The sequence below is a fragment of the Loxodonta africana genome, chromosome 18, assembly GCF_030014295.1.
Source record: "Loxodonta africana isolate mLoxAfr1 chromosome 18, mLoxAfr1.hap2, whole genome shotgun sequence".
NCBI classification, from domain to species: domain Eukaryota; kingdom Metazoa; phylum Chordata; class Mammalia; order Proboscidea; family Elephantidae; genus Loxodonta; species Loxodonta africana.
The window spans coordinates 60,884,520-60,900,452 of record NC_087359.1 but is presented as its reverse complement, the minus strand read 5'-3'; the positions used below and the strand labels follow the sequence as shown (position 1 = coordinate 60,900,452).

Here is a 15,933-nt window from a genome sequence, read left to right as displayed (position 1 = left end):
AAAAATAAAATGACATTTTTTAAGAAAAAGATGAAAATGGATGGACCACAGAATTCTTCTATATTGTCTTTTCCCCTTCAGGGAAAAACATTAGTTTGTAGCTAGTAAGATATTTCTCTACAAATTCTTATGAGCTACAGCTATGAACTAGGCATTGTTTTAGGTGCTTGAGATATGTTAGTAAAAACCTACAAAGTCCCTACTCTTGTGTAACTTACTTCTGAGCATTTCTGGCTTAAGGTTTTCCCAAATGTATAACCAAAAGGTACTTTTTAGTTGTACCTAGTCTTTTTGGGTTCCTGAGTTCCAAGTTGGAAGGTTTCATTAGGCTCAGAATAACCAGAGCTGTTCTTAGAAAGTAACTCCAGTGTATGGATGAGTGGTTTTAAAAACTAGGAGTCTAAGGCAGCAAGAATGATTAATGTTATCCGATCAGCGCTTCCTGGACATTAAAGAACATGTCCTCAAGGCTTGGGGATGTCTGTGAGATCTCTGTGGAGCCTCTAAGAATCATAAGGAACGTACCGTAACGTAAGTCTGTAACATGGGAAACATATCTTTGTAAACTGTTGAGATCTTTAGTTCTCTGATGATACAGCACAGCCACAACGTAGTTCCAACTATGGGACCATGAGCTGCACATGCACCTGGACTTACTTTTCATTGGTGAATTGTCCTTTCGCCTCCCCACCAATAATGCATCCCATCTTTCACCAAGAAATGTGTCTAGTCTATTGCTGTGGATAAATAATGTGATATAATCAGAATCAGAAAATCTTGCATTCCAGGAAGTACATCCTTCAGAAACCAAATTCTGCAGGATTTAAAAATTGGAAGAGTTTGGGGTACATAGGAATCGTTGACCTTTTGGTACTCCAGAGTTCTACAGTGCTCATTTCCCAGCATGTCTTTCAGGTCTGCCCTGCAGAGTTTGCACAAGGCTTGCGAAGTGGCCAGAATGCATAACTACTACCCAGGCAGTCTGTTTCTAACATGGGTGAGTTATTACGAGAGCCATATCAACTCAGATCAGTCCTCAGTCAACGAATGGAATGCTATGCAGGATGTGCAGTCCCACCGGCCAGACTCTCCTGCGCTCTTCACAGACATGTAAGTCAGTTTCCTGAGGATGGGGGCAGTCCTCTCTGTTGTGTCTTAGGGGATTATAGGCAGCGTGTTTCTTCCTCATCTCCCCTCTTACCCAGTGATACTAGTCACTGTGTACGCCACACATCTAGCACACACAAAAAGCCCTACTTAAGAAAATGTAATTTTTTCCATTGCCTACAAAGGCCTGAGGACTTACACTCCTGGACACAGTGGAGCGTCCATAGTTAAGAGCTCCACTACCATAAAATTCTATTAGTTCATATTCCACTGATTTGAAATTTGAGTATAAGGGAGGTAGCCGAAAGTTTAACTTTTTGTTACCTGTGAAAGAATCATTTAGTAAACAAATTAATGACTTAAGGAAGCTTTCAGAGAGAGAATGCTTGGGAAAACAGGATGTTTCCAGTCAATTTAGAAGAATACTTATATTGTTAAGCTAATTTTCAACTGATTTCTGTTTGTTTTTAAGTATTTTTGTAATTCAGGTGTCTTGTTCAGCTCAGCCTTTGCCTTGTTGAGTGAGTCCTTGTCAGTAAGATTCTATTAAATCTCACTGGTGTACTCTTAGTTGGGTAAAGGCCCAAGGTGGAGCTGATGTTTATTTCCTTTTTAGGTCTATGCGTTAAGGCTTATGTGACTATTTTGGAAATTTTTTCATACTTAGTTCCTGTTTTGGAAATTAATCAGGGTGTTTGTTTTGCTCCGAATTGATCTTTCTTCACTTCCAAGATATTCTACAGCTGGGAAGGAAGAGTAGCCTACTTACTGTCAGACCTTACAAAGAGGATTTGCCTTCAGGTTCCTAAAGTCATGCCAAAACAGTTCATAGTTTTAAAAATAAAAATAAAAAGACTTAATTCAGATAATAGTGCAATAAATATTTTTTACTAGAAAAGGTGAAAATAGTAAAAACTGTGAAAGGAACAGTAAGGAAAGCAGTTGAAGCTTTTGGGGTATTATCGGTACTAGGATCTCCTTTTCAGTAGCAAGAACCCGCAGTACTAAAAAGGTAGAGTACTAAAAAGGTCTGGCTTTCAGAGTCTTGGGAGATGTTACTGATGTCATGCCTTCCAGCTGGTTGGTGGGTTTGACAGGAATGGATGTCTTATCTAGCTCAAAAAGGGACAGTCTGATCCACACTTACATGAGAGATAGAAAACCCTTCTTCCCATTCCTCCTGATTTTATTGAGAAAATTTGGAGACTACAGGAAAGCTCAAAAAAGAAAATGAAATTGCCCATAATCTCTCTACATTAAATAAAATAATGTAAATGTAGTCCCTGGCATGTGGTACCAGTAACCAGCGGTGGTTGAGTTGATTCCGGCTCGTGTCGACCCCGTGTGTGTCAAGAGTAGACCTGTTCTCTGTAGGATTTTCAATGGCTGATTTTTTGGAAGTAGATCACCAGGACTTTGTTTCCAGGTGCCTCCTCATGGACTCTAACTGCCAGCCTTTCAGTTAGCAGCGGAGCACATTAACCATTCAGGAGCCCCTACCACATGGTAGAGTCTCATTAAATGGTGGCACAGTGGTTAAGAGCTACAGCTGCTAACCAGAAGGTCAGCAGTTCGAATCCAGTAACTGTTCCTTGGAAACCCTATAGGGCAGCTTTACTCTCTCCTATAGGGTCACTATGTGTCGGAATCGACTCCACGGCAACAGGTCTGGGTTTTCTAGTATGTACAATATAACCGCAGTTTTAAAAGATGTATTTAATAAATAAATGTTTATTTTTTCATAGAGACTGGAAGCTATATGCTAGAGCATTAATAATGATTATCTCTGGATAGGGTCACTTTGAGTCAGACTCAACCGGACGGCAACGGTTTTTTTGTTTTTTAATCTTTGGACAGAGGGATTTTCAGTGATTTTTATTTTCTTGGTGTTTTTAAATTTTTCTGCATGAGCTCAAGGGGGGAAAGTGTGTGTGTGTTTTGGAATGTTTTTTCCATCACTTCCTCCTCCCTAAGTGACTAAACCAAAACCAAACCCAGTGCCGTTGAGTCCATTCCGACTCATAGCGATCCTATAGGACAGAATAGAACTGCCCCATAGAGTTTCCAAGGAGCACCTGGTGGATCTGAACTGCCGACCCTTTGGTTAGCAGCCATAGCACTTAACCACTACGCCACCAGGGTTTCCTAAGTTGACTAGAAAAGCCTAAAAAAGAATGCTGAGTATATAGAAAGAATACATACCAAAATGGACCTAAGTGCTCTACTGTGAATAAAGTCTATACTTTGAAAGTGAAGGAGGGTAGAAAAGGGAAAACACAGGTATGGTGCCCCCAGCGTATGCCAGGTGCTGTGCTAGGCACTTCGTACATGGCATCTCACTTCATCCTCATAAGAAGCTCATGAGGCAGATGTTATTACTGTTCTCGGTTTACAGAAAAGGAAACAGAGGCTCAGGGAAGAGAAGAAACTTGTTCAAGATAACACTATCAATAAGTAGCCGCTACAGGATTAAAACCATGTAGTCTGAAGCCACTCTGCCTCAAATAAGTATGAGAGATTGGGGGAAGGAGTGTTAAACTAGGGAATCTAACCTATGCACGCAGGTGCTAAAATTTGCTTTTTACTAATATTTCTTTGTAATGGAAGACTCAAACGAATAACTTCCTACCATTAGCTATGTCTATAGGAAAAATGGTGTGGGGGTGGGAGGGCATGGTTAAGAATTTTAATCCTAGTCAAGACAGGGAGGGATGGCTTCGCTGTTTGACAGGGAAATGGCACAGGTATTAGCTGTATTTTTGGGGGGTTCATGGGAAACTGAGAGCCCAAGTGGTGGGAGTCCCAAGTTGTGGGGTGAGAGCATCCATCTTTGGAGATTACTGATGCTATTTTTGCAGCCAATGATAAGGCTGTAGGCAGAAAGGGCAGGCAGGATGCCTCAAGGCTTAGTCCACTTTCATCTCCAAATAAGGAGGCACAGAGCAGATACCTTTCCTGAGTAGGTAGGAGGGAGAGATGAGACAGAAAGTGCTCTCTCAGCCTCCCTCAAATTCTGCAAAATATAAAATAATGCTTTTAGAAGCATCCAGTTACATTCAACCAATACCCTTCTAGTAATTGGAGAGTCAGTTACTTAGTTTGATTTCATATTAAAGTTCCAGGGGTAATTTTATTTTTAAGAGAGTCAGAAGACTTAGGGACCCAATATAATCCTGCAGGTAAAGTGTTAAGCTGGGCTGAGAGTTCTGGTTGTCCTGCCAGTGTGTGCGATCTTCATCATGTCATTTAACCTTTCAGCTGTTTGTTTCCTTAATCTGTAAAATGAAAGTAACAGTTTCACAAAGATACTATAAAAGCTTTTGTGAAAAGGAAAGCATTTTGGATGAAAGTATTCTGGGTATGTGATCCTTGCAACTCATTTTGGGGGAGAATTTGCCTATTGACGAAATCGGAGTCACTCTTCCCTCTTTCCCATTTTCTAGAGTCACAACAATGAATGATCTGCATTGGGATGGTATTTTAAGCTACAGAAGACCCAGTTCCATAGTGGGTCACACCACTGGTCTATACAGCTTGGTGTTCTACCTCAATAAATGGTACCCAAGGGGATTTGATGGGAAAGTGTAGATATGGTCTTCCACTAAAGTACTGCCCTCAGGGTACCAAATTGGTCTTTACTCCTTCAGAGGTCCTTAAGAGCTTTTAGACATGGACAACCTCTTCAAGTAATAATTCCTACATGTTTCCATTCTATACACTCCGAAAACAAACTTTTAAAAAGGTAATTTCCTTTTTGCCATGCCTGCAGAATATAAGTTTGAGGGTAATAGAGGCAAGCCCTGCCAGTTTGGAAGCATAATCAATGGCATATTCATTAACTTAGTCAAATTCTTGCCTAAGGAAAAAAAAAATTTTTCCATTTCTTCTCAGACCAACTGAACGTGAGCGAACAGAAAGGCTAATTAAAACCAAACTAAGGGAGATTATGATGCAGAAAGATTTGGAGAACATCACATCCAAAGAGGTGGGAGACCTTGAATCTTCGTTGTTGCAGGGCTTGGGGTGGAATAACTAATTGTGGGGCTAGAAATGACGCGTGGTTGCAAGTGCAGAGGGATTTTACAGAGGTTAGTTCAATATGCCATCTTTGTTTCAGATAAGAACGGAGTTGGAAATGCAAATGGTGTGCAACTTGCGAGAATTTAAGGAATTTATAGATAATGAAATGATAGTGATCCTTGGTCAGATGGATAGCCCTACACAGATCTTTGAGCACGTGTTCTTGGTAAGTCCGAGGGCCGCTTTATGAGCTAGTCCATACTGACTCATGGGCGTCGACAGTTAAAATTTTATAAAATTGTATTAAAAACAATGGTGATAAATACTCAAAACTTATCACTTCCTAATTCTTTTACTACATTTAACTGTTACCTGTGCCCTTAAGGTTATTTATGTCTGTTATATGGTGGAAATATTATATAATGGGATGGTACTGCTCATCTCTTCCAATTCTTCATTCAGTGACATCAAACTGGTGGATAGAAATTAACCATGGTAGGAGTATATACACCAAAGAAACTGGCAAATGCTACAAATGAGGCTTTTTACACCTGGAGAACTGATTGTTCAGTATCGTATCTACTCTTCACAGTAGTTTCCTAGGGATGCTGTAACAAAGTACCAAAAAGCCAGTGACTGTAAAGAACACAGTTGTATTTGCTCACAGTTCTGGAGACTGTAAATTCAAATTCAGAGTGTCAGCAAAGCTATGCTGTCTCTCCATTGACTCTAGAGGAAGACCATTCCATGTTTCAGACCTACTCAGCTGCGACTTAACAGATAATATCTTCAAAGATAGACCCCATTTCCCCAAAAATGTCACTTTCACTGGGAATAGGGGTTAGGACTTCAGCATATCTTTTGGAGGAACACAGAGTAGTTAAAGTGGAAAAAAACAGACTGTAGTCCACAATAGTTTTGTATAATGTATACAAATAATATGATCCTTTGAGATCACTTTTTCAGATCTGCCAAATGTGTGTAAGGTCTGATATATCTGAGCAGAGCAGGTGGAAACTCATATAACTGAGAGGCTATTCAACTGTTAAACATTTGAAACCTTGTAGCTACATTTTAAATGCTCTAAATACTTTTGTGATTACCAAAAAGTCAATGACTTACAATTGTTCTTCATGGTTCCTGACCCTCCAGTGACGTATAATTAGCCCAAGGAGATGGACCGCTCTAACAGATGGATTGGAAAAGCTTCTGAAATCCTAAGACCTATTTTCATCCCAAGTGTTAAAGAGTTCCAGTTTTTATCTGTACATGGTAGTGGGAACAAGGTTAACAAGGATAATTAAAATCAGTGGGGAACACCAAAACCTCGTTTTTGTTCCCTCTTCCCACACAATTTGACCAAAAATGCTAACAAGGAACTAAATTGATTGGTTTGAATTTCACTTCCTTTTCTCTGGTGAGGGCATTTGTGAACTGTGAAATGATGAGAAGCTGAGAATACAGGAGGGAAGAGAAATAAATGCATAGGAGCTGACTAAACTGGATCATCTCACCCTGAATATTCAAGAGTCTATTTCACCAGGCATCCAGACTTTGTGCCAATGCAGGCTTGTGCCCTGAATTAACTTGTTGATGCTCTAGAGTATATGTGCATGTGGAGTGATTCATAGTGGTGGTGTCTGTTGTGTGTGGTTATAAAATTACTCATGAAAAGCTGGGAGAGGAACTTCTTTTCCATTACCTCAACTTAACCAATAAGTATTGCAAACTGTGGGTATAGACCCTACTACAAAACGATCGTTGACTTTTCCATCTGTAAGTCATCTGGTTTTGTTGTCTTTTGTGTATTCTTCCACAAGGGTTCAAGCATTCTTTGCTCTTGTATTATTGGGAAGAATCTTTCTGTTTTCTAGAGAAGACTTAGGAGTTACTGTGGAAACGAGCCCTGCCCCCAACTGTCTCCCTGTATCCTGACTAATTTTTGTGAAGGACAAATGCCTGTAGCCAAAAAGAGCTCATGTTAGAAAGGGACCAATGCTGCAGACTTGGAAGTCACTTTCCCATTGAGCTTGGATTTTAATAATGTGTGAATATCAAGTATACGCCATTTCTGACTGCTCAGCGTGTTTAATTCAAGCATGCTGTCCTGTGTATCCGATACCACCTCCTCAGAACCAGCTCCTCCATATCCCCTCTTTAAATGATATATTTTAGGGCATGTTATTGTTGTTAGTTGCCAGTTGATTTTGACTGGTGGCAACCCCATGTGATGAAGTAGAACTGCCCCACAGGGTTTTCTTGGCTGTAATCTTTATAGAAGCAGATCACCGGGTCTTTCTCCTACAGAGCCACTGAGTAGGTTCGAACCACCAACCTTTTAGTTAGCACCCAAGCGCTTAATTGTCTGTACCGCCAGGATTCCTACTAATTTTAGGGAGAGCTACAGCTGCTAACAGAGGGTCTGTAGTTTGAATCTACCAGCTGCTTGCTTGAAACCCCACAGGGCAGTTCTACTCTGTCCTATAGGGTCGCTATGAGTCGGAATCGACTCAACAGCAACTTTTTATTTTTTTAAGCAAAAAAAAAAAAAAAAAATCCAATTCCCTCAAAATTGCATTTCCTAGTCAATTATAAATGCATTTGAGTATTTGTAGCAGTACACTCATCCTGTTATTTCATGGTTTTCAGGCATATTCTTCTGTCTTGAGTTTTTCCCTATTACAGAAATAACCTGTGTTCATTATAGAAAATGTTAGAAGATAATGAATAACATTTAATCATCACTAAGAGAGATAATCACTGTTACCTTTTGTACTATAGTATTACCTCTTAGTCTTTTTTTTTTTTTTTTTTAATGTGTATCTGAACATATATTTTAACAAAGGAAAATTTATTCAGCTTCAGATATAATTCTGTTTTATACATGTTCTTCCCATTGTGCATATTTTCCTTGTTTGGGCAGAAGACTTTCAAACTGGAGAATCCTGAAATTTAACTCCTGTCTAACAAAATAAGTACATGAACAGGCTGTCTAAACATCTCATTGTATTTGTTCCTTGGTAGCTTCCTCCCTTTGTTTGTACCACCATATCCTATATCCAGAACCCTGTCTCTTCTCCAATGAGTCTCGGCCCTGCTGGCTTTCCCAGGAGTTGACACGGAAAAAGAGGTCTTATCCTAGCTTCAAGTGGTAGTGTTAATTTTCTGCAAAGTCATGTCATCTTGTGCATAGCAGCCGTGTCTGGAGCTCAACCAAACTGTGTACAGGGAGGCAGCAGGATTACTCCTTCCCTTTGGAAGACTGCTCAGCTCTACAGTGTGCTACACGGAGACCTGTTTATTTGGAAAGGTGTCCAGCTGGTGTGGAGAGAGAAAGGGTAGAGCATAGTTTAAAGAAAATCTGCACGGAGAAAAGAGGATTGGTTGCAAACCATGTATTTCCAGAAAAAAGAGGTTCTTCCACACTCTTAAGAGTGTACTATTTCACTGCACTGGAAGCCTTTGTGCAACTGAATCTCAGTATGACCAGCTTTCCTGGAGGCTGTCCGATTTGGCTGAGAAAACTAGATGTGAACAGAGACCCTTTGCAGAAAGGCAGGCAACTTTCTTAGTTAAACAAGGGGAACACAGGAGTATTAGACACACAACCAGTAATTTTGCTCGTGAATTTAACAAATGGCAGAATTTTTCTGCTGATTATTATCTTTTTTAAGATTTGACATTAAAAATAATCCTTTTAGTGTTTCCTTCTTAAAGAAAAACTGAGATGCACGTCGGTGATTACTACTTTTACTATAAAAAATAGGCGCTAAGAAATGGAAAGTGTGTGAAAAGATGAGACACTACTTAATCAAATGAGTTATTTTAATCACATTCCTGGTTTTTGTCCCTGAGCTGAAAGGTGTGTCTTAAATTTCTTTTTGAAGGAGAAGTTAATAGAAGGCTTGTGCCTGGTTACCACAGTAATGTGGCTATGATGAAGAAGATCTGGACAGTGATACCATTTCTTGAAGTTTATATCGTTTTGTTTATCTTAGCAGAATCCCCCCCCCCCCGCCCCCCAGTACATATGTTTTCTTGTTTTCCATAGTTGGGTTCTCCTCTTCTATTTTGCTTGGAACGTTTAGACCCCAGAAAGGCTATTTCCCGAAGATAACATTTAAGAAGAAATCATTCCCTTGGTCTTTGGGCCAGGCTCAGGGAGGTGGGGACCAGAGTGAAAGATGGAAATTAAAGTACTTAAAAATTTATAATAGTTCCGAGATTTCACTTTACACTTCAGAATGATTAAAATATGCTTTGCATAATTACACAAAACATAGTGAAAACCCCCATAGAATTATGTCGTCGTAAGAGCTCAGATTGGGTCTGTAGAGGACCTCAGGAGGCTCATATGCGTGGCATTTGTGTATTTCTGTTGAGGACAGAAATGTAGGTAGACCACATTGACTTCAGTTCGTCAAGGTTGAACCTAAAGAAGTCCTAGCCACAGCCCAAGTCACTTGACCTGGGTTTCATTGAGTCAGTAGTCAATGCTTTTAATTTATTTAGGCTCTGGGTATGTGTCGTTTCATATTGTCTGATAGAATTCTCTTTGAACAGGTAGATGAAAAGCATGTACTTCTCCCATCACGTCAGGGTTTCCATCTCACTGGACAGAGTTCAGCAAAGGATTTAGATTTCTAAATTAAGAAGTGAGGTGGTCACATTTTCCTGGTCCCAGTTTAGCCACTTGACTCTTACTGCTTGGCTTGTGTCTCCTTAAAGCCCTTTGTAGTTCTTGCCTCTTTCTTTGGTGTGGGGTCTATTTTCTAAGGTTGAACAGAGCTTTCAGAACCTCCCATATATTTTGAGAGCAAGTCAGCTGAGCCCTGGTCTGTAAAAAAAAGTCAGTTGTCCATCATTTACTGACCTTTTCATGAATGGAACTTCAAGAGATATCCTTGAGATCTCCCAGTTCAGTGACCAGATTGCAGATCACTTATAATACGATGACAGTGCCTACATAACAGTTGACAATTTTCCAAGTGCTTCATTTATCTCATTTCATCATTTAACAAACATTGGTTGATGCTTTTTTTGTGCTAGGCATTTATGTAGTCTGATCTAATTCCAGAAGCAGGGAGTCATGAACCATATCAGATGCTCAGAGAATGCCAATGAAATAAGGGTACAAAGGTGACCCTTGGATTAGAAATTAGGGGAGGTCGTTTACAAGAGCGATGAGGGCAGAATCCTTAGAGTGCTGTGGATAGAAGCCAGATGCTGTGGGTTGAGACGCATGGGAAATGAGGAAATAGGGAAAGTGAGTGTTAGACTATATGAATCTTGGCTATGAACAGAAGGGAGAAAGGAAAAAGAGCAGTGTCTAGAGGATTTGGGGCGAAGAAAGTGTTTTTACATTTTAATATGGGAGAATTTTTAAATATATGTGCGATTTGATGGAAGGTATCCATTAGATACATAAAACTGAGGTTAAGCAATTCACCTAATGCCACACAATAAGAGGGGGAGTTGGAACTTGAACCCAAAGCTTCTAATGTTAAATTCCATTTAATAAATCTAATTCTGAAATAGGTAAACTCTTATTTTATAATGTTTATATTTTCAAAAGACAAACAGCTCAAAGAAAAAGATTTAAAAAAAAAGGACCTTAAACATTGAAAAGATGCTCAATTTTACACATAAGAGAAATGCAAATTCAAACTATACTGAGATAACATTTCATGCCTATCAGAACGTGAAAAGATGCTCAACAGCATTAGTTATTACCAAAACCTGTTGCCATCAAGTCAATTCGGACTCATAGCAACCATATGAGACAGGGTAGAACTGCCCCATAGGGTTTCCAAGGAGCAGCTGGTGGTTTTGAACTGCCAACCTTAGTTAGCAGCCGTAGCTCTTAACCACTGTGCCACCAGGGGTCCAGTCATTAGGGAAATGCAAATCAAAACCACGATGGGCTACCACTTCATAGCTACTAGGATGTCTCTAATTTAAAAAAGGAAATAAATGTTGGCCTGGATGTGGAAAAATTGGAAGCCTCATACATTGCTGGTGGGTACGTAAAATGATGCAGCCACTTTTGTAAAGGCTTGGAGTTCCTCAATAAGTTAAATATAAAATTACCCTATGGCCCAGCAATTCACCTCCTAGGTGTGTACGTAAAAGAGTTGAAAACAAGGACTCAGATATTTGTATGCCAGCGTTCACAGCAGCAGTATTCTCAATAGCAAAACGGTAAAAGTAACCCATTAACACGAGTGGATAACAAAATGCGGTACATACATACAGTAGAATACTAGACAACTATAAAGAAAGGTGAGTTCCTGAAACATCTTGGAATGTAGATGAACCTGAAGGACAGTATGCTTAGTGAAATAAGTCAATCATAAAAGGACAAATACTGAATGATTTCACTTTTGTAAAGTGACAAGAGTAGTTATATATACAGAGAACAATATTCATCAGTGGTTACCAGGGACGGGGGTAGGGGAAAGGGGATTCATTCTCTAGATAGTAGTCACGGTTTATTTATGGTGCTGGGAAAGGTAGCACCGAGTGTGGGTGAAGTGTGCACAGCTTGACCGAAGTAACTGATGCCACTAAGTGGTACACACACACACAGAGGATGGTTTGGTTATATATGTTGTATCTAATTGTGCAACAATCAAAATATGTAAAATACATACTTGTGTATATGTGTGTGTATTTTTTGTTCTTTTTAAATTTGTTATTAAGAATATATACAGCAAAACAATACACCAATTCAACAGTTTTTACATGTACCAATTAGTGACATTGATTACATTCTCCAAGTTGTGCAGCTACTCTCACCCTTCTCTTCTGAGTTGTTCCTCCCCCATTAACATAAATTCACTGCCCGCTAAGATTGTGATCTAATCTTACAAGTTGCTGTCACCAGTTTGACCCCATGAAGATAGTTCTTAACAGAGCAGCATATGGTTTGGAGTTTCAGGTTACAACAATTCCCTGCGTATCCTGTGTGATGGCGAAGACCAATCTCAGGTCCTCTGGTACGCTGTCTTCTCATGGGAGGAAGCACGAAAGAGCTCTATAGGCTACTCAGTGTCACTGGGTGGAAACTGAATCATACAATTCCTCAACAGACTTCCATCCTCGGCCACAATTAGATGATGTTTTATAAATTCACTATTTTATAATTAAGAGATTTATATATACACACGAGCACATACATTTATATATAAAACAAATAAGGGTCACAGAAACTGATCCTTTTTAGACATAATCAGTTACCTCACAGGATTAGTTCTTTTCGTTTAAAGATTTAGGATCAGAGTGTCTTGGGACAACTCGGTCAGTTGCGATAATATAGTTCGTAAAGTTTGTGTTCTACATCCTAGTTCGACGAGTAGTTTCTGGGGTCTTAAAAGCTTGAAAGCAGCCTTCTAAGGTACAAGTATTGGTTTCTACTGCTCTGGAGCAAAAGAGAAGAAAACACAAATTCTAAGAAGGAACTGGTCTACAGAGCTAATCGTCCCCATGAACCATGGCCTCCTCTACCCTGAGACTAGGAGAATTAACTAGGTGGTACCTGGTTACCACTACTGAACATTCTAATCAGGGCCACAATAGGTGGATTCTAATAGAAAGGGAGAAAAATGTGGAATGAAACTCCAAATTCTCAAAAAATCCAGACTTACTGGGTCCATTGAGACTAGAGGAATCCCCGAGACCATTGCCCTGCAATACCCTTTAAACCTTGAATCTATCCTCTCAAGTTACCTGTTGGCTAAATAGCAGGTTAGCTCATAAAATAATGAATACCACCTTGAGTACCGCACCCTTAAAAAACCACCTGTATAAGGCCAAATAGTCAACAAATACTCTAAAGCATATATGAGAAGGTGGGGGCAGGGAAACTAGGTTATTGGAAACGGAACAACTAGAACGGAAATAATGAGAATGTTGACACGATACGAAGAATGTTACCAATGTCACTGAACAATATGTGTAGAAATTGTTGAATGGGAACCTATTTTGCTATGTACAGTCACCAAAAATACAATCAAATATTTTTAAAAACACGAGGATAAACTAAATGTGTGTATGTATGTATATATGAATATTATTCAGCCATAAAAAATGAAATTCTAATACATGCTTACAATATGCATAAACCTTGAAAAATTATGCTAAGTGAAGTAAGTCAGATAAAGAAGACAAATATGTGAAATATTTAGGCAAATTTCGTAGAGACAGATTAGAGGTTACCAAGGGCTGGGAGGAAGGGGCAATGGGGAATTATTGTTTTAATAGGTACAACTGTTTGAGGTAATGAAAAACTTTGGAAACAATGGTTATGGTTGCACAACATTGTGAATGTAATTAATGTCACTGAATCAACACTTAAAAATTGTTAGAATGGGAAATTTTGTGTATATTTTACCACGATTTAAAAAAATATATAATGATGTGTGTCCTGAGCAGAGTAGAGAATCGGGAGGGGGTACATCATAGGGTGAAGGTTATTGTGAAGCAGAGTATTCACATGGCTTCAAAGTATTACCCCATAGATTACTAACTAATTGTAAAGGAACCTTTACGATAGAGGGATGCAGCAAACACAAAGCATCTTTACCAAGAATTCAAACTCAGCCTGACAGATAATGAGACAAGCTGACGTTGTGTGCCTCCTGATATGATGCAGTAGGAAATAATAGTCCTGCCAGAAATGTTTGAACCGAATCTAATCATAAGGAAACAATCAAGATAAATCCATGCACAGCCCAGATTGTGGGGCATTCTCCAAGATAACAGGCCCGACTCTACAAAAATGTTAATGTCATGAAAGCTCTCCCCTCCAAAAAAAAAAGTCGGAGGGGGAGACTCCTCTAGATTAAAGGAGGTGGGGACGTGGCAACGTCATACAAAATGTGATCCTTGAGTGAGTGAATAAATATAAAGGGCATTTTGGGGTCAGCTGTGGAAACTTGATAATAATGTATAAAATTATTCTTGTATCGATGTTATATTTCTTGGGTATGATAATGGTATAAAGAGAATGTTCTTAGATGATACATCTCAAGTGTTGAAGTGTCATGAGGCTCAAATTATTTTCAGATGGCCAGGGGCAGGGGAAAGAAAGAACGGGAGAGAAAAAGCAAATGTGGCAAAATAATAACAACTTACGCATCTTCCATATAATTTGTAGAACCTCCGCTCCCCCCAAAAAATGCCTTTTATTGTGTATATCGTGTTTCCTTTATTTGTTTGACAGAAGCTGCTGTTGTACTCTCCCCCACCCCCACTGAGCCCCCAACTCCTAAGTGCAACATAATATCCTAGAAAGAATGTGGGCCTTGGAATCAGATCTAGGCTTAATTCATAATAAGGTCACTTTGTTCATTCAACAAATATTTATTGAACACCTGCCAAGTGCCAGATTGCATAGCAAACACGAGACCTGGTCCCTTCCCTCCAGGAGCTTATGTTATAGTGAAAGAGATAGTAAATAAACACATTAATAAACATATAAGTACAAATTGTGTTACATGTGATGGAGGGAAAAAAATCAGAGTACTATGAGTGAAAATAACAGACGACGTCTAACTTAGAGGGTAGTCAGAGATGCCTCTCCAGCTGTGTGATCTTGAGCAAAAATTATTTGAATTTTCAGAATATTGATTTTTCTCATCTATTAATATGAAGATGAAGATAACTTTCTTAATGCTATCATTTCTGAAAACTAAACATGATAACATGTAGCTTGGTAGATGTTATTGGTCGTCTTTTTTAGAAGCTCTGCTTCTTTCACAGGACTCCTTTTCAAGTGTTGTATTTGGTTGAGTTGCTCATACCCTCTAACTTTGTCTTTTCTGGCTCCTCAGGGTTCAGAATGGAACGCCTCCAACTTAGAGGACTTACAGAACCGAGGGTAAGTACGCAGAACAATTGCTGACACCCCTAGGCGTCTTATCTTTACATTTTCCAGTCAAAGAGATATTAATGAATAACTTTAATCTTAAGAGTTGCTTCCAGTTGATTCTAATCAGGTGAGCTCTAATAAAAATAAAAATGGCTCTTCTCCCAGTTTAATCTCCCTATCCCCCAAGAAAGAGCAGCTGTTTTACTGGAAAGACTTTCAGAAACGAATGTGCAGGCATTTGGTGCCTTTTAAAATCAAATGTAGTTATTGGTTCTTGTTTTTGTAATGATATACCGTGAACAAAATGTGGTACATACATGCAATGAAATACTTGATACATGCTACAATGTGGATACAGCTGAAAGACATTATGCTGACTGAAGTAGGTCAATCATAAAAGGACAAATATTGTATGGCCTTACTTATATAAAAAGAGAGAAGTTGTACTAGTGGTTATGGTTACCAGGCAGGAAGGAAGGGGAAGGGGCAGTTAACGATGATGGAAATATCGCATTGATTAAGTGTAGGACTACACAGCAAATAATTGGAATTGCTATCAAAAGTTGTATACCTGTAAAAAGTTGAATTGGCAAAAGTTATGTGATAGATACATATGCAACAGCAACAACCAAGAATAAGAGGCTGCTGAGGTGCTTAAATACAACCAAATACCTCACGGTATTTGGTTCCTTGATTTGGAAGTTTAAGGTTGTGGTTTCATGAGATGTCTCAGTTAATTGGCCTCAGGTGTTTAGTGCCTCTGTTCTACCCCTACTTCGTTGTATAGTGCCTGGCGTCTTAAAAGCTTGCAAGCAGCCATTACTGAACATTTTGATCAAAGATTCCATAGAAGAGTCCTGTTCAAAGGGGGGGAAATGCAAAACAGAATTTCTGATTTTCATGGGCTCTAGACTTCGTGGAACCCTGAAGGTTGG

General features: G+C 39.2%; 1 protein-coding gene across 4 annotated transcripts in view; it reads left to right on the top strand.

Moving 5' to 3' along the window:
* SSH2 (slingshot protein phosphatase 2) overlaps positions 1-15,933 on the top strand; it is a 266,689-nt gene that overhangs the window by 225,417 nt on the left and 25,339 nt on the right. For all 4 annotated transcript variants that reach the window (XM_003416769.4, XM_010596471.3, XM_064271493.1 and 1 more), the window contains 4 exons: positions 916-1,110; positions 4,999-5,092; positions 5,225-5,353; positions 14,961-15,007. In XM_003416769.4, coding sequence (XP_003416817.2) covers positions 916-1,110; positions 4,999-5,092; positions 5,225-5,353; positions 14,961-15,007 — 465 coding nt within the window. The remainder of the gene's footprint in view (positions 1-915; positions 1,111-4,998; positions 5,093-5,224; positions 5,354-14,960; positions 15,008-15,933) is intronic.